At 44.8% G+C, this 17,823-nt stretch overlaps 1 protein-coding gene across 1 annotated transcript; it reads right to left on the reverse strand.

The window, feature by feature from the left end:
• Positions 1-9,321: 9,321 nt before the first annotated feature.
• Positions 9,322-16,444, reverse strand: LAX1 (lymphocyte transmembrane adaptor 1). The gene is made up of 5 exons (XM_045870525.3): positions 16,338-16,444; positions 15,775-15,885; positions 15,120-15,205; positions 11,249-13,371; positions 9,322-11,021 (listed from the first exon to the last, which is right to left on the reverse strand). The coding sequence occupies exons 1-4, from the start codon at positions 16,381-16,383 to the stop codon at positions 12,577-12,579; spliced, it is 1,038 nt and encodes a 345-aa protein (XP_045726481.1). The 5' UTR covers positions 16,384-16,444; the 3' UTR covers positions 9,322-11,021; positions 11,249-12,576.
• Between the last annotated feature and the right edge of the window lie 1,379 nt (positions 16,445-17,823).

Below are 17,823 nucleotides of genomic sequence, written 5' to 3' on the forward strand. Positions count from 1 at the left end.
TACTGGTCACTCCTCTTAGCTTTCCTTCCATGTTCACAAATACCAGTCTCTTTTGTAAGATCTTTAAAACATATTTTATTTTATTTTTAAAAAGATTTTATTTACTTATTTGAGAGAGAGAGAGCAAGAGAGAGCACAAGCAGGGGGAGAGGCAGAGGGAGAGGGAGAAGCAGACTGCCTGCTGAGTGGGGAGCCTGACACGGCTTGATCCCAGGACCCCGGTATCATGACCTGAACTGAAGGCAGATGCTTAACTGACTGAGCCACCCAGGCACCCCCTAAAACACATTTTAAACATGTCCCTTAATTTGGACTTATCTATGAATCAGAACAATTTCAAACTTGTATATTAAGATTAAAATTTACTTCCCTACTGAAAATCCTTCAGCTATTGCCCATTAACCTTAGGATCAATTCTAAGCTTCTGTGGCTATCTACTAATATGCAAAATCTTATTCCTGCCTGCTTCTTCATCCCCCCCAAATTGTCAGTCCATTCTCCTCCAGTTCTTTGCTCCCTCATGTGGAATGACCTGGAGTGACCTGAATGTGTTCTACTCCTCAAGCCCCCATGTTTTCGCACATCTGCTTTCTTCTGCCTCATATGCCTTTTCCTCACCCTCAATCAACCAATTGACTGGGATCCAGCAGCCTACGCCTTCTTATTTAGGAGTTGGCTTATTGCTCATTTGCTTCTTTCTATACACCGTGAACTCACTGAGAGCAGCAACGTCTTGTTTATCTTTATAGTTCCAGTGCCTGAAGGCATTTGATGTGTGTTTGGATGGATTTGGGGGAATACACGCTTAGACTGGAGAGATAAGGGAGCCGGGTTTGAAGGCCAGGGAGAGGAGTTTAGATGATTACAAACAGGGACTCATTGTTTCTTGTTTAAGGGAGGGGCAGGACAAAATGTACTTGGGGAGAGAAATGCTGGAGGGACAGAGATTAGGTAGTCAAGCGTTGGGCACAATCCGGGTGGGAGGAAATGAGAGTGGGGATTAGGGCTGTGGCCCTGGGATGGGCAGGAAAAGCCCGAGGGGGAATTGGGCTGGGGAAAAAGATGGGCTGAGAGGGCAGAAACAGGCAATAATAGTAATGGCCATATCCTTTCTTGAACATCCATACCATGTTAATGCTTTACTGGCCTGGGCAGTTTGAGAATGCCTTTCCTCCAGTGTATCTCTTTGCTTTGGGGGCTTGTTTGCTGTCATCAGTGAATTGTGGTGGAATCCCTTGTATCTTTCTGCAGCCACAAATTTATTCAGAAATGAACCCATCCCACAAAACAGAGGGACCAGGAACTCTGACCCCCCTGAGATTTAAGGCTACAAAGACATGACTGATGCGTGGGGAAGGCCCAGCCAAAGTTCGACTTCGGGAAAGGAGGGGCAGATTCTCAAGAGGAAAATCCCTATGAGGGAAAATGGATCTGGAGCCAGTGACCCGGACTCAAACTTAATGCCCTATGGGGCTAACCCTTTAATGGTGTGTAGTGTGTGCACGGAGGGTGAGTTCAGGTGGAGGTGGAGGGAGGTGACTCTAGAGTAGGGTATGTGTATGAACTGAGTGAGCTCACCACTCAGAAAGTGGGGCAGCCTTGCAGTGGGATGGTTCTGACTGGGTTTGGTAGAGCATGTTCCTTCCCATTGCACTAAAGTTTTACTGTCTGGGGAAACCTACAGATGCCTACATTAAGGCCTTTAGGAATCAGGAAACTAGAGTTTGATTCCTTCAGGACTTCTGGGATTTAAGCCAAGAAACTGACACCAGTGACATTAACAGGTTTCTAGTTCTACTGAGTGGTGGATCTGTGGTTCCATTATTAGAAGTGGCAGCAGGTGCTTGGCTGCCTCGAGCTGGGCAGAGGCCAGCAGGCATGGGTGACTTGGTCAGAGTGGCATCTCCAAGGGGCTATTAGGGACCGGGGATGGCAGAGTCTAGCTCAAAGGGTGTTCTGGTCTCCTTTTCACCAGGGTGCTGAAGTAGCAAGCAGTGACCCGGGCTATTCATGGACACACAGGCACCATGGGGATTCCCAAAAAAGAGCAGAAGGTAACCCCTGGAAAAGACTGTAGCTTCCTATTTGTCAAACAGGGTGAGGTTCAGCAACACCTGGAATGTTGTTAGGAATGCAAAGTGTCAATCCTAATGAATTAGAAAAGCTGTAGTTTAATAAGCCCTCTGGGTGATTCTAATAAACATTGAGGTTTGAGAATGACTGATGGACTATCACTGCAGAAGGAAAATCATTTGAACTCAGACTAATGATGTCTTGGATACAGACTCTCCATAATCTATACTCCTCAGAAGAACCCACTTTACTAATGGAGGAAGTGAAGTCACTAACTCCTCCATGTGGGCAAATCCAGAGACCCCGTCTGTGCCCCTTCTCACTCAGCCTCTCAACCTCACTGGCCACAGGGACCAATCCTTCTTGGAAACACTCTCTCCGCATGGCTTCTGTGACCAGAGACTCTCCTGGTCTTCCTCCTGGGGCATATGGGAGGATGGTGAGAAAGGAGCATGGAGGCAGGACCAGGTCATACGGCACCTTTGAGACCACAAAAAGACATCTGGGCTTATTCTGGTTGCCAAAGGAAGCCACTTAAGGGCTTTAAGCAAGAGAATGATGTGATTTCTGCTGTAGAAGCTGCTGTACAGAGAGAATATACCGAGAATGGGCAAAGACTGAAGGAAGCAGGGAGAGCAGTCAGGGGGCTTTTGCTGCCATCTAGGAGAGACATGATGGTGGAGGCAATGGCTGTGGGCAGAAGCAGAGAGTGGGCGGCTTGGAGGCAGAAACAAGCCTTAGAGGATATCAGGGATGACTCCTGGGTTTGGGGCCCAAGCACATAGATGCTGAGGAGATGGTGTGCCATTTACTGGGATGGGGAAGACTGAGGAGAACCAGATCTAGAAGTGAGGAATTAAGAACTCTGTTTTAGATATACAACTCTTGAGATACTACCAGAGAGCCAGGTAGAGATGTCCAGTAGGTAATTAGATGGGACATGTGGAATTTAGGGGGGTCATGAACCCATAGACAGACCATTCCTTCCATGGAAGAAATGGTCACCTAGGGAGAGAATCAGGCCAGAGGAAAGAGATGCAGGTCCCAGCCCTAGGGTGCCAACATGTGAAAGTTGGAGAGAAGAAGAATCAGGAAAAGGAACCAAGTGCTTGATGAATTGCTTGGTGGCCCCAGGCACACAGACAATGCAACCTAATACGTCTTGAGACACAGAAAATAGGGGTGCTTGGGTGGCTCAGTCAGCTCAGGTCATGATCCCGGGTCCTGGGATTGAGCCCTGGGTCAGGCTCTCTGCTCAGTGGGGAGTCTGCTTCTCCCTCTCTCTATGCCATTCCCCCACTCATGCTTGTTCTCTCTCTCTCTCAAATAAATAAATAAATAAATAAAATCTCTAAATAAAAAAGACACAGAAAACAGGAGATAGCAGAATTTTATAATTTTCTAATTAATTAAGAGGCTAAGCCTGTTGAGAATAGCATTAAAAAAAAACCCTCAAAACCAACCCTGGCCCAATGAGGTGGCCAGCTGAATGTGTTTCTGCTTACCCCTGGTTGCGGAGTGGCCAGAATTAAAGATAAACTATAGTTTGTCAGACCAGTGGTTCTCAACCTTTCTGTGTAACATCCCAACTATCACATTTTAAAGAATATTATCTGAACTGCTTTTATCCTGGGAGAAATGATATCTGATGGAAGATACAAGAGTTTCCAACATGGACCCTGCATCAGGCTGAATGAGCCAGAATATTTTCTTTTTAATCAAATAACTCCACATAAAAATAATAGAAGTGAGGTTTCTGGTTCCGTCTGAGACCAAATAAGCCCACGATAGCCACTGTCTCATATGGATTACAACTAAAGACTCTGGACACAACATAAAAAGCAAGTATATGAGAGGACACCTGGGTGGTTCAGTCGGTTAAGCATCTGACTCTTGATTTCGGCTCAGGTCTTGATTTCGGATCATGGGATTGAGCCCTGTGTCGGGCTCCGCACTCAGTGGGGAGTCTGCTTGAGATGCTTTCCTTCTCCCTCTGCCCCTCCCCCTGTTCTCTCTCAAATAGATAAATAAATCTTTAAAAAAAACCCAAGTATAGGAGGATCTTGAAAGTCAACAAAAGGAGATGAATTGTGGAGAGAAGTGAGCTACATAGAGGCAAGTTGCTTGTATTTCCAAATTTTTCCTTTTCTCTCATAGCCTTGGCCTGATGGCAGGTACCAGTTGCAAAACTGAACGTGTGTTACCGGAGTGGGAGAGAAGAGGCTAAATTATGGTGGAAACCCCATCTTTCTGGAAAGAAGAACCAGGAAGAGGGGACTGAAGAGAATGTATGTATATAATCGTCATTTCTTTTTCCCTCTCTCAGCTTTGCCCTGAAGGTGGGCCCTCCCTGTGGAGCTGTGCTTTGTTGGCAGGTCAGGCAATTAAAATTCCAGTTGATATCTCATCTGACCAGAGGCACCAAAAAGGTGGCTCTGAGGGCCTGGGAGCCGGGAGAACTCATGAGGAGGAGAGAACGAGCAGAGGGCCACCTAATTCTGTATAGGAACCCGTCCACACCACGGGCTCACACTGGACCTGTGCTTGAATGGATCAGATCCAAACCAACACAGCAAAGGCTTTGAGAACTGAGGCAACGGTGAAACCACTGCCCACAGAAAGTGAAGCATCACTAGCAGTTTGAACTTAACTGGGTTGATTGTCTGCTGTAATGAAAAAAAAATTATTCAGAGGATTTTAATTGTATCCAGAGTTTATACAACATAATATTAAAAATATCTAGGATTGGAGAGCCTGGCTGGCTCAGTCCCTGGAGCATGGGACTCTTGATCTCAGGGTCATGAATTCGAGCCCTACACTGGGTGTAGAGTTTACTTAAAAAATAAATGAAATCTTCAAAAGAGGTATCTAGGGTACAATATAAAATTACTTAACATAAAAAGAATAAGAAAGTGTGACCAGTTCTCGAGAACTGGCATTAACAAATGCCAACCCAAGATGACCCTGAATTTGGAATTACCACAGAGACTTTATTTTTTTTTTTAATTTTTATTTTTTAAACCATTTTCTTTTTTAGATTTTATTTATTTATTTGTGTGAGAGAGCGAGAGCACGCACAAGCAGGGAGAGAGCACATAAGCGGCAGGCAGAGGGAGAAGCAGGCTCCCCACTGAGCAAGGAGCCTGATGTGGGACTTGATCCCAGGACCCTGGGATCATGACCTGAACCAAAGGCAGACGCTTAACTGATTGAGCCACCCAGGCATCTCGGAATTACCACAGAGACTTTAAAGCAGGGAAGCAACTGTGCTTCATGAACTAAAGGTAAACATGCCTGAAACGAAGGAAAGGTAGACATTCTTGGTGGAGAAATAGAAACTATAAATAACCAAACAGAAAAATTTCAGAACTGAAAAATGCAATATGTGAAATTAAAAAATTCATTTGATGCGCTAACAGCAGAATGGAGATGATAAAAGAGAGAGTCAATGAACCTGAAAATCGATAGAATGTATTCAATCTAAAGAACAAAAAGAAAAACAATCGGGAAGAAAAAAGAACAGAATCTTAGGGATCTGTGGAACAATATCAAAAGTTCTAAATATTGGGGTGCCTGGAGGGCTCTGTTGGTAGAGTGTGTGACCCTTGATCTCGGGGTTGTAAGTTCAAGCCCCACGTTTGGTGTAGAGATTACTTAAAAAATAAAAATCTTTAAAAACACAAAAGTTCTAATATTTATGCCATTGGATTTCCAAAGAAGAGAAGAGACAGATTGATGCAGAAAAATGTTAGAAGAAATAATAGGTCACAAAAGACAAGGCAAGAGGGAGGAATTGCCATGGATTGGAGGAGATGAAGAAGTTGTATAACTACATGTTCTGTGGGATCCTGGAATGGATCCTGGAGCAGAGAAAGGGCATTGGTGAAAAGCTGATAAAATCCCAGTAAAGTGTGTAAGTTGGTTAGTAACATTGTACCAATGTTAGTTGCTCTGTTTTCATCATCATATCAAAGTTATGCAAGGTGTTAACATCAGGGAATGGTTGGTGAGGTATTTGGGAAATCTCTGCATTATTTTTTTGGAGCTTTTCTATAAGACTAAAATTATTTCACAATAAAAAGGTTTTAACACTTTTGGGGCACCTGGGTGGCTCAGTTGGTTAAGCGACTGCCTTCGGCTCAGGTCATGATCCCAGGGTCCCGGGATCGAGTCCCACATCGGGCTCCCTGCTCAGCGGGGAGCCTGCTTCTCCCTCTGACCCTCCCCCTCTCATGCTCTCTGTCTCCCATTCTCTCTCTCAGATAAATAAAACCTTTAAAAAAAAAAAAGGTTTTAACACTTTTAAGTGAAAGGAAAGAAGGAAGGGAGGGGTAGTGTTTACATTAATGTCAGATAAAGTACACTTCAGAACAAAGAATATGACCAGCGATAAAGAGGGACGTCATATAATGATGGAAGTCAATTCAGCAAGAAGACTTAACAATCCTAAATGTGCATACAACTAACAACAGAACTTCAAAACACGTGGAGACAAAATGAGTATAACTGAAAGGATAAAGAGACAAATCAACAATCCTATTTGAAGACTTCAACACTTCTCTCTAATTGCTAGAACCCATGGAAGGCACGTAAGGATGTAGATGACCTGAAGAGCACTATCAACCAACTTGACCTAACTGGCATTTTCAGAGCATTCCACTCAACAGCAGCTGAACACATATTCTTTTCATGTGAGATTCTGCAAAATTAGAATACCCTTGAAGAATTATGTCTTGATCTCGGATCATCAGGAATGGATTTCCCCTCTTAGAAAGAGTCCGAGTTCTCCAGGACACCTGGGACAAACCTGAGCTTCTGTCAGAGATTCTCAGCATCTGAGTGCCAGTTACCTAGGAATCTTGTCTACATTTAGCCACCTGGAGACGTCCTCTGAGTGTCTGCGTGGTATTTCCCAGAGCATTGGTGGCTCTCTGTGGCTGCGTGCTGCTTTGATGGTTGCTGTGACTTCCAGGAAAGGAAGCACCTCCCCTAAATTAATGCTATATCGGGTACCCAATCTAAATCAGTTAATCAGGAAATCAGCAATGTACCAGGCCTAACAACATTCTTCTTACTCTCTCATCTTCTAAAACCTAGGGGGTTGTGTGTGGGTGCTCACGCACCTGTGTGTGCATATATCTTTGAGTCTTATAACCCGTTTCAGATATTATCAGGTTCGTGTGTCATCAGAAATACTGATCTGCTATGCAGTTGTGGTGGACAAAATGTGTTCATGTCTTAATGCCTGGAACCTGTAAATATGTGACCTTACATGGTAAAAAGGACTTTACAATGTGATTAAGTTAAGGACTTTGAGATGAGATTATCCCGTGTTATCTGGGTGGGCACCATGTAATCGCAAGGATCCTTATAAGAGGGAGACAGGAGATGACAGAATTGTTAACTCCACTTCTTGATACGCCCACATTCTACCAACAGTCTCCACCTTCAACTTATTGATGAGGAAGGGAAGACTGAAAGGAAAAAAAAAAACTATGGGTATCTTATTTTCCCCTTTCTTGCTGTGCCATTTTCAGCATAAGTGGTTAAAACTAATATAAAGAAGTAAGGGAAGTAAGACAGGACGTGGTAGGTCATTTGTGTTAGAACACTATTGCCTTCTTTCTGTAATCCCTGCTTATCAACTGGTTTAAGAGTCAGAGTTTCTGGAAGTATTTGCACTTCAGTACAGGACCTCAGCCCACAGGGAAACCAGAAATGATAATAAAGCACCACGATGCTAAGGGGTGCTCAGGGAGGAGGCATGGCAGAGGGACGGCAAAATCTTTTCTTCTGCTCACCATTAAAGGGTGAATTATAAAGAGGGAAGGAGACTTAGCAAACTCTGTATTTCATACTAAACAGTGTTCTGAATCGTGTCCCATCAATAGAATATGAATTTGAATAATTAATTTACTATATTTAACTAATTAAGGAATCATAATGGATTCGTTATCTTCATATCTACTTCCTCATCCTTACCTTGAAAAAATTACCTCCTACTAGGCATTGTCAGGCTCAGGAGATGAGCCAGTTACTGCACTCGGGCATTCAATTTAACTCAAAATTTCCTGGCAGCTAATGTGAGAAAAATAAAACTATAAAGGGAAAGAAATAATTATGTCATAAACAGTCTTCCATTCACTCGTTTGTAAAAAAGCTCAGAACAAGAAATAAACAGAAAGGTTACTATCTCGTTCAGGACGATCGACAGCTTATTACTCATTCTTGATTTGGGAGAACGTATGTAAGTATAACTGGCTTATTGGGGTATAAACATGAGCTGGCTTTATTTTTTCCAGGGCCTGCCCCCTGACTGTGGTTGGTTGAACTTCCCTTCCTTACTTGGTGGTAGCTCTCTTAACAAAGTCTCATTTTGATTTCTTCATTTTTCATTGTCCTCCTGGCTGCGAGAAGTCTCTCATGCCAGTATGTAAGATGCAGTTCTGCTCAAGTCTTCATCCTTGTATGTGACCCTCCTGTCTCCTTACTCGACCAGGTGGGGTTGCCACCCTCCTGGGGCTTGTCCTTGCGTCCCTGGAGAGCCCCGACTGGGTGCCTCCTGTGAGGCAGGAATTTCAACACCGGTTACTTGTGGGGTGAGTCCGACAGCCCTGAAGGAATCTGCCCGCAATCCTGTCACCCGGTGTGGGAGAATTAGATCCTGGGACCATCTGCCTTTATCCCACAGTCTGAGTCCCTTCAGGCAGCTCTAACAAAAAAAATACCGTAGACTGGGTGGCCCCAACAATATTTATTTCTCACAGTTCTGGAGGCTGGGAAGTCTGAGATCAAGGTGCCAGCCAGTTCGGTGCCTGGTGAGGCCTGCTTCCCCGGTCACAGACGGCTGTCTTCTGCCATGTGTCCTCACGTGGCAGAAGGGACAGGGGCTCTTTCTGGGGTCTCTCTTGTAAGAGCACTAGTCCCATTCATGAGCGCTCCACCCTCATATCTAATCACCTCCCAAAGGCCCCCACCTCCTAATACCATCACATTGGGGGTTCAAACATACGAATTTGGGGGGCACAACTTTTTATGGCATAAGTACATGCACTGAAACAATATCATCAATCATCAATGATCAATTATCAATAACCTGCCTTTATCTTGGGCCTTCTGCTAAGATCCACTGTGGATACAAAGGATTTAAATATATTTTCCTGCAGGCAAAATGATACAGATTAATAGGGAGACTGATCAAATATGTTAACAAAACAATGCAGAAAAACAAACAAATACCCAGAACAATTATACTAGCTTATGCTTTAATGTTATACCCATTTTGCAGAAGAAGGAACAAGGCATATTTCTTTAAATGGTATGAAGCTAGATGTCTTCACTTTACCCATGTTTTAAAATTATTTTATTTGGAAATAATTTACAGAAGAGTTGCAAAAATAGGAGAGAATCTCTATATATCCCTCACCCAGCTTCCCGTAATGCTAACATCTTCCATGACCATGATACAATGATCAAAACTAAGAACCTAACATCAATGTAATACTATTTACTAAAATATGGACTTTTTGAATGCTATCGTTTCCCCCCCCACTAATGTCCTTTTTCTGTACCAGGATCCAATCCAAGGTACCATTATTCTATATTCAGTCATCAGGCCTGCTTGGTGTCCTCTAATCTGTGACAGTTTCTTAGTGTTTCCTTATATTTTGTGACTTTTAACACTTTTAAGAGTTCAAGTCAGGTATTTGTAGAATGTTATGCAATCTGGATTTTCCGATTTTTTTCTCATGATAAGAATGGGGTTTTGTGGATTTGGGGGAAGAATACTACGGAGGTGAAGTACCCTTCTCCTTGATCATATAACAACTTGACTTATTACTGGTGAGTTAGCCTTGACCACATGGTTAAGATGGTGTCTGCTCTAAATTTGCACGCCCACCCCCCTCACCCCCCACGCCTGCACCGGCCGTTCCATATTCTATTTGTTAGAAAAGAGTCACTAAATCCAGCCCACACTCCAGACTGAAGGAGAGGGGAATTAAGTTCTGGGGAAAGTATTGACTAATTTGTGGACGGACATGTGTCAGAGTCATGATAGCAATGTATAAATATTTGGGGGGGGGGATCTTTGAAGCTATGCAACGATCTTAGTTCTCTTTAAAGTGTCATCCACTAATTTTAGCACTCATTAGGACTTGCGTACAGCAATTATTCTGTGGTGTCTTTTTCTTAATTAAGCTTGTATTTTAATTCCGGTATAGTTAACATACAGTTCTGTGGTATCTTAGTAGTGATTTTGTTTTCCCCTCATTTCTTCTATATTTATTATTCAGAATTCAGCAGGAAGGAAGATTTCTCCCTCTCCTCCATTTTATTCACTTACTGGTATGGACTCAAGAATATTTATTTTGTTGAGTTACAAATTTATATCATAATTATTTATTTTTATTGCTGAAATTGTTCTAGCTTTGCCCCTGGGATCTCTTAGATGGCTCCTTTCAACATACCTTCATATTTTCTTGTGTTTTCTTCCCCTGACACCCTCCTTTTTCTTTCTTTCTTTCTTTCTTTCCTTTCTTTCTTTCTTTCTTTTTTTTTAAATCTACAAGATGGTCAAGCCCCCCCTCCTGTGTTTTCCCTACCCAGCCCTAGAACTGAGAATGATATTTAGAAACCAAGACCTGGGTGCTAAGTGTGTTCATTGCTTCTAGGGTGTCAATTCTTCTAGACCCTCTAGCGGACAGAGCTAAGAAATATATGTCTGCTAGCCTATGTATACACATATCTATATTTATTTGTGTATCTATTTATTTGTGTATCTATTCATATATATATTTAAATAAACAAGAGTTCAAACTATACCTCCAAATCTAATCCAGCACCACAGAATTCATTGTAGCCTTTCTGATAATGAGAAACCTGTCCATCCTTATCTACATTGACTTATTTGTTCAAGCTACATTTAAAGTACTTTCAGAATTGCTAACCTAGGGGCGCCTGGGTGGCTCAGCCGGTTAAGCGTCTGCCTTCGGCTCAGGTCATGATCCTGGAGTCCCGGGATCGAGCCCCGCATCGGGCTCCCTGCTCAGCGGGGAGCCTGCTTCTCCCTCTCCCACTCCCCCTGCTTGTGTTCCCTCTCTCGCTGTGTCTCTCTCTGTCAAAAAAATAAATCTTTAAAAAAAAAAAAAAAAAAAAAAAAAAAAGAATTGCTAACCTATATTCCTCTGAGATACGAATTTACCAACTAGAGTACAGTGTTTATGTAGTTTTTGTCTTTCTTATAGTCTTCAGTGAAAACATTGTTTTCTAAAGTTAATTAGGCCAGCTCCTTTTCCCCTCACCCCTTCAGTGAGGCTATATCATATATCTATAATATAGTTAGGTTTATTTGTCTTAATCTGCATTCCATCCTGGCTTCCCCTGACAGCATGGTTAATTTAAAAAATTTACATACAATAAAAGTCACTGGTTGTGCTATATAGTTTTTTGTGTTTTGACAAATTCAAAGTCCTGTATCCACCACCACAATACCAATACAGAGGAGCCCCATTAACCTAAAAATTCCTTTGTATAAACTTCCTTTCCTTAAACCTGGCAACTACTGATCTGTTTTCCATCCCTATAGTTTTGTCTTTTCCAGAAGGTCATATAAATGGAATCATACAATATGTAGATTTTTAGGTCTAGCTTCTATCACTTAGCAAAGTGCTTTTAAGATTTGTCTAGGTTGTTGCACAAACCAATAGCTCATTCCTTTTTACTGCTGAGTGTAGATAACCTTATTACATGGACATACCACAGTTTGTCCATTTATCTGTTGAAGGACATCTGGGTTATTTCTAGTTTTGGCAATTGTGAATAAAGCTGCTATAAATAGCATATATGGGCTTTTGTATGAACTCAAGTTTTCAATTCTCTTGGATAAACACCCGGGAGTGGAATGGCTGGGCTGTATAGTAAATGTATGTTCATAAGAAACTGCCAAACACTTTTCCAAAGTGGATATTGTGCTTTGCAATGAATGACCATTCTGCTGTCCCACATCTTCTCCAGCATTTGGTTGTCCACACTCTTTTTCAACTGGAAACTGCTGCACCACCCCAACTCCGACTTCTTTCTTCTTTTTGGCCTCTGCCTGGATTACAAACTAATCTGTATTCTCGCTTTGCATCCTGCTGGTATTCACAAAGGTAATGATTTTAGACTCCCCATGTTTCCACTGTGCACGAAAGAACTATCGAATTTTTAATCTACCAACCGTCCTATAAGGCAGTTTCAGCAAACATTCTTAGGTTGTTATGAGAGAGAACAGCACCATGCTTGAGAAGAATTCCTTTCTGGCTTTCTCAGAAGTTGGCTTTTGTGAGTTCCTTAACTTCTGTGTATCTCAGCCTCTTTGTAGTCTACTTGAACGAACCCACTGAAATACAAGGATGGTCAGTGGTCTTCATCAGACCCTATAGTGGCCATGGATCCAGCAGAATAGACTACTCCACAGAGCTCTCCAACTGGATGCCTGGGTCCCAATTCATCAGGAAGGAGCTATGTGTCTGGCCCCTGCTTGGAGTCCCTGTCTCCTGACTTGGCAGCTAGCACATTCTCATAGTCGCTAGAAATGTCATTTGACATTTCTTCTCCATGTTTTATCTGACTAGTCTCACTCTGTGCAGATGGCTGACAGGTCACATGTTCCCCTAGAGCCAGGAACGTCCCTGACTGCATGACAAATTGGATGTGGGTACCTGGACCATCCGTCCAGCCTTCCACATGGTCTGTGTTTGAGGAGGTCACTTCTTCCTCCACCTGCTGTTGGTTTCCAATGGTAGGTGCTGATGGGACATTTTCATAATCTCTGTAGCACTGGAAAGCCATCTGGGGCTGCTTCCCCTGGAGGGTCTCCAGATTCAACCCTGCCATATTGACGTAGTCATTTGAGGTCTCAGAAGAACCATCCTCATCGCTGAGTGGATCATCGCTCTCAGATCTTGGAGACCAAAAACAGGTTCGGTCACTGGCATTCCCACAGCCCTTGTCTTTTTCCTCAGTAAACTCCAGCTCCTGGGCATCTGGGAGGGCAAAGAGGTTCGCAGGGGAGCTGTTGGTAGAAGCTAGAGACTCAGCAATCTCCTCTGCTATGGGGACATTGATGTAATCTCTCGAATCCTCTGAAGAAATGCTCAGGCAGTCTCGGGCTGCTTTGACATTGACATAGTTTGCTGAGGGAGTGAGGTCCCCACACATCTGGAGCCCCGTGGCATTGTCATAGATGCCCACTGCATAGCTGTTGGCAGGATTATGGTCTCTGTGCAGCCAGAGGGCATTGGCTGCTTGGGAGGGCTATAAGCAAGAAGAGAAAGCCGGTGACAGGACGGAAGCAGAAATACGGGCGAAGCCTTTCTACTTCCCCACCCAGTACCACTATCTGATCGCTCCTTCACTCGGTTCTTCACCTTGGAGAAAATCTCTAAGTCGGGGGTCTCCAAATGCAAAGCCCTAGATCCTAGGCAGGTATGAGCAAAGTGGCTAAGCTTAAGGAAGGCAACAGTGTAAATGTGGTGATCAATTGCTATTGGTTTTTGGCCACAGTGGGTGGCTGTTCAATGGGGAGTCTCTGGTGGGGGGTGGATATTATAAACTGGAGCGAGCCTGCTGCCTCAGAGCCCATTGAGGGGCGATATAGCACAGTGGCCAAAAGTAGCGACTCAGGGTGCAAATCCCAGCCTCGCCACCCTGTGCGGAGTTTGGGCAAGTTACTGAATCTTCGTGCCTTACTTCCCTAGCATCTAAGACGGGGACGATCAAAATATCTACATAATGTGGTTTCTGTGAGGAGCAAGTGTATGACTATGTGTAAAGTGTTTGGATTAGTTGCTGGCGCATCGAAAACACGGACACATGCTTGCCCTTATTATTAAAGGGGCAGCTGACATACAGACTCAGCCCAATATTGCCATTCGGGGCTGCCAGTCTGCTGTTTCCAGAACTTCTGACTTTTCACGAAAAGCTGGACATCTGCACTTTAATGTGAAATCTTTTTGATTTTTAGATGTTGGCCACTGGTTCCAAATGTTCTTCATGCACTACAGAGTCCAAGCCAAACATGTTGTGGCCTCATATGGGGTTGGGACAAAGCGCTGGAACTCACTTTGGCAGTGAAATTCCCTCTTCCCTGCATGTTACCAGCTGTGCGGACTTGCTCCTCCACGAAGTCCCGGAGGTGAGAGCAGAGCCCAAGCGTGGGACAGGTGGGAGCAGGACTAGGAGGTGGCCGCAGGGTTCCTGAACTCAAAGCTCTGGGTGATGAGAGGCTGGGAAGCAACAGGCTCAGCAGCAGTGCTAGGACTGTGTTTTCTTGAAATGACCACAAACTGAAGCGACTGATTCTTTGAGGAGCAAATGAGAACTTATCTATGGAGATGAGCCCCCTGCGCTTCCAAGTCCTCCCTTTACTGTCTCTGTGGTCTCTGCCGCACAGCGTTGTGGGACCCCTCCCTGGGGCTGCCTTCAGAGCCAGATCATAAGACACATAGGGTCATTGTTATTCACCATACCACTCCCCCGGTAACCTCCGAAAAATATCCCCCGTTTGATCAAACACTTTCTACACCAGGGACAGTCCTCAATGACTTACAAATATACCTGTTGAAGATAACTGAAACAGTTTGCCACAGGCCCCAGAAGGAATTCCCCAAGCAGGGTTTTAAGGGTGCTTTGAGCACCAACAGCATTGTTGGAATATTTGTATACCCTCCTGAGGTGATTACTTGGAAGGGGACAATATTTGGATAAGCTGTTACCTGTCTTTGTTAAAACAATCCATTTCAGTTCTAACATCATGTCCTTGAATACATGTGCCCTGGTGCCTTGCCCCAAATCCTGAACAATTGTTCCTACCTTTCTCAATTTTTCTCCCTGGGCAGTAGGGAGGTCCTGAGGCTAGTCTTCCCAACTTATTAATAGGGCCACAGGGCAACTGCCAGGGGACATGCTGTTTGCCAGGAAACGAGATCTGCGACCTGAACTTGTTTACTTCAGTTCTGCCAGAGACATGTCGTTTCTCCCAAGGGGCTTGTCCCTTCACTTACCACAGGCTCCGAAGGAGGTCTATCAGAATTTCTGGAGAGGAGGCTCTCGGTGCTGAAAATACGGTTACTCCTCGACTGACGTCTCCCTAAAAGAACAGAGAACAAGTCCTGGAGCTAGTAGGCCAGTCCTGTGAACGCTTCAGCCTAAACAGTCCCCGCGGTGTGGTGAAGTGGGTTTGTGCGGTGTCTGGTGTTTGGGGCTGATGTTCTTTGGCGAGAGGGTCAGAGCTAGGGGGAATGATGTGCTCTGAGGCCTGGAACTGTCCTCGGTTTCTAGCAAGGACTGGAGGACACTAACTAGCACACAGGGTTGGTTGCTCCTGGGGCAAACCTTCACCACCTGTAATGCTCGAGGCCATGTTCTCCTTCTGTATGTCTCCCCCGTCCCTAGACACACCCATCCGTCTTTTGCTAACTTCATATCAAGATAAAACCACCCCCCCTTTGTAGACAACCCCGAGCTCCCTTTTTAGAGCTCTCTAGGCCCCCAGTGGAGTTACATCCTGCTTCTGTCTAGCTCATCCTCCTCCATGCTCCCTGAAGGGCAGAAAAGTCTGAGTGTTTAAAGAAAGCTGCCTCTGGGTGGTGAGAGGTACATTCTGGGTGCAGAAGTTTGGTGATATCTGTGCTCCATGGATTAGAAAGAAAAACCTACCCAGGTCTTCTTGCCTCTGGGGCAAGGAGTCATAAATATTTTTGGTTCCTTGTCTGGGTCGAGACAGAGAGAGTAAGGGCATGACGGTAACTCGGAAGTGAGGAACTTGTCCTGCAAGGTAATGAGAGAAATGGGGAATCACGGCAGGGGCCACTGTTACAGAATGTGGGGGCCCTTGGGGATGAGATAGTCCCTGAAAATATTTCCCACCCTCACTATGTATCATAAAAAATACATTTTCACACTTACCCAATTCCCTTTGAACTAGAAGACTTGGTACACAGAAGCAGGAGGAAGAAATGGGGTGTGTGTGTGTGGTGGGGGGGGCGGTGTGGGCATGAATATGTCCCAGGGCGATGATTTTCAAAATGGAACTCCAATCAGCACTGAGCCTTTTGGAACCACAGCTGAGACCCTCGAGCGAGACAATGACCAGTGTGTCAGGGAAGAACAGAGGATTCCCCAGTGCAACAGTTTATCCCTGGAGAATAAACTGGGCTTTGAATGCCAGGCTACATGACTGATGCTCGAGTGTCTCAACCTGGGACAATCAAGGGACTCACGGTGCTTCTTCCATTTATTCCAGTTCCACAGGCTGTAGAAAATCATAGTGGTCAGGAGGATGGCAAGGAATCCTGCAAACCCAGAAAAGATGGCGCTGTTCTGGTCCTTCTCTCTGTGAGGAAAAACAAGTGCCATGCCCCAGGCTGTAGGAGGCTGAGGAGGTGAGAGGAGAGGCTTCCTGCAGGAATTGGAGCCCGAGGACTTGGAATGGGAGCCAGGTGAAGGAAAGCTGAGGTGGGTGGGCTCTTGGCTAGAGAGAGGGTCTTCTTTGTGGACAGAGGGGAACTGGACACAGGAGAAGGGCGCTGTCCCTTTTGAATACCTACTGGATGCCAAGGGTTTGTGTGTGTGTGAAACTCATTTCATCTTTACAACAGTCTCATCTCTCCTTGTGGCCAGAAACCCAAGATTTAGACCAAGAAAGGCAGAGTAATATATCAAAGATCACACAGGTAGGAAGGAGCAAAGATGGAATTTGAGTCTAGGTCTATTGGGGCCCAAAGACCATGCTCTTCCTGCCGCACCACCCTGTCCTCCAAACTTGCAAAATCGGGTTCATCTGCCCTCATCCCGTACTCCCTACTCGAGCATCAATCATGTACTGCTCCTGGGCGTCCTGTCTTGCGTGGAAGGAGGGGTTACTCGCCATACAGTGAGGGAGCTCCTCTGTGACAGAGTCTGGCTTGCGGGCGTTTGAGCAACCCCCATGTACGGACTTGTGAAGCTGGTCTCCAAGCAACACTTGCAGTTTTGTGGAATGTAACCGATGCAAATGCAAGGCTGAGTTCCTGCTGCTTGTGACTCCCTGACAGGGCTGGTGTTACTGCTGTGCTTTGCCTACTGTAATAAGAAGTAGCCAATGGAGGCTACAGCAGGAATCATTAGTGGACCTAAATATTAGAAACCAGATCAACTACCAGGGAAGATTTTTGTCCTCCTGAGTCCTAGGCTTGTTTATACTGGACATTTTATACTGGACATTTCCGCTAGGCTGCCCAATGGACATCTCAAACCGAGTAGGTCTGAAATAGAATGGCTCTTCTTCTCCCAGAAGCCTGCTTCTCCTCTGGTGTCTCCCATCACCTAGTGGTTCAGTCAGAAATCTTGGAACCATCCTTGACTGCTCCTTTTCTTTCACACCTCACTTCCAGTCAACCAGCAGATCCTGTCTGCTCAACCCTGGGCATCTTTCCCAAACCCAATCACCCCTCACTCCTCCACTGCCACCCTCCCCCCGCCCCAAGCCACACAGACATTTGCACTAACATCCTTTTTTTTTTTTTTAAGATTTTATTTATTTATTTGAGAGAGAGAATGAGAGAGAGAAAGCACATGAGAGGGGGAGGGTCAGAAGGAGAAGCAGACTCCCTGCTGAGCAAGGAGCCCGACGTGGGACTCGATCCCGGGACTCCAGGATCATGACCTGAGCTGAAGGCAGTTGCTTAACCAACTGAGCCACCCAGGCGCCCTTGCACTAACATCCTT

Source organism: Mirounga angustirostris, unplaced genomic scaffold (assembly GCF_029215605.1).
Source record: "Mirounga angustirostris isolate CCGP_5_RB_7025 unplaced genomic scaffold, mMirAng1.0.hap1 SCAF_6, whole genome shotgun sequence".
Taxonomy (NCBI): Eukaryota; Metazoa; Chordata; class Mammalia; order Carnivora; family Phocidae; genus Mirounga; species Mirounga angustirostris.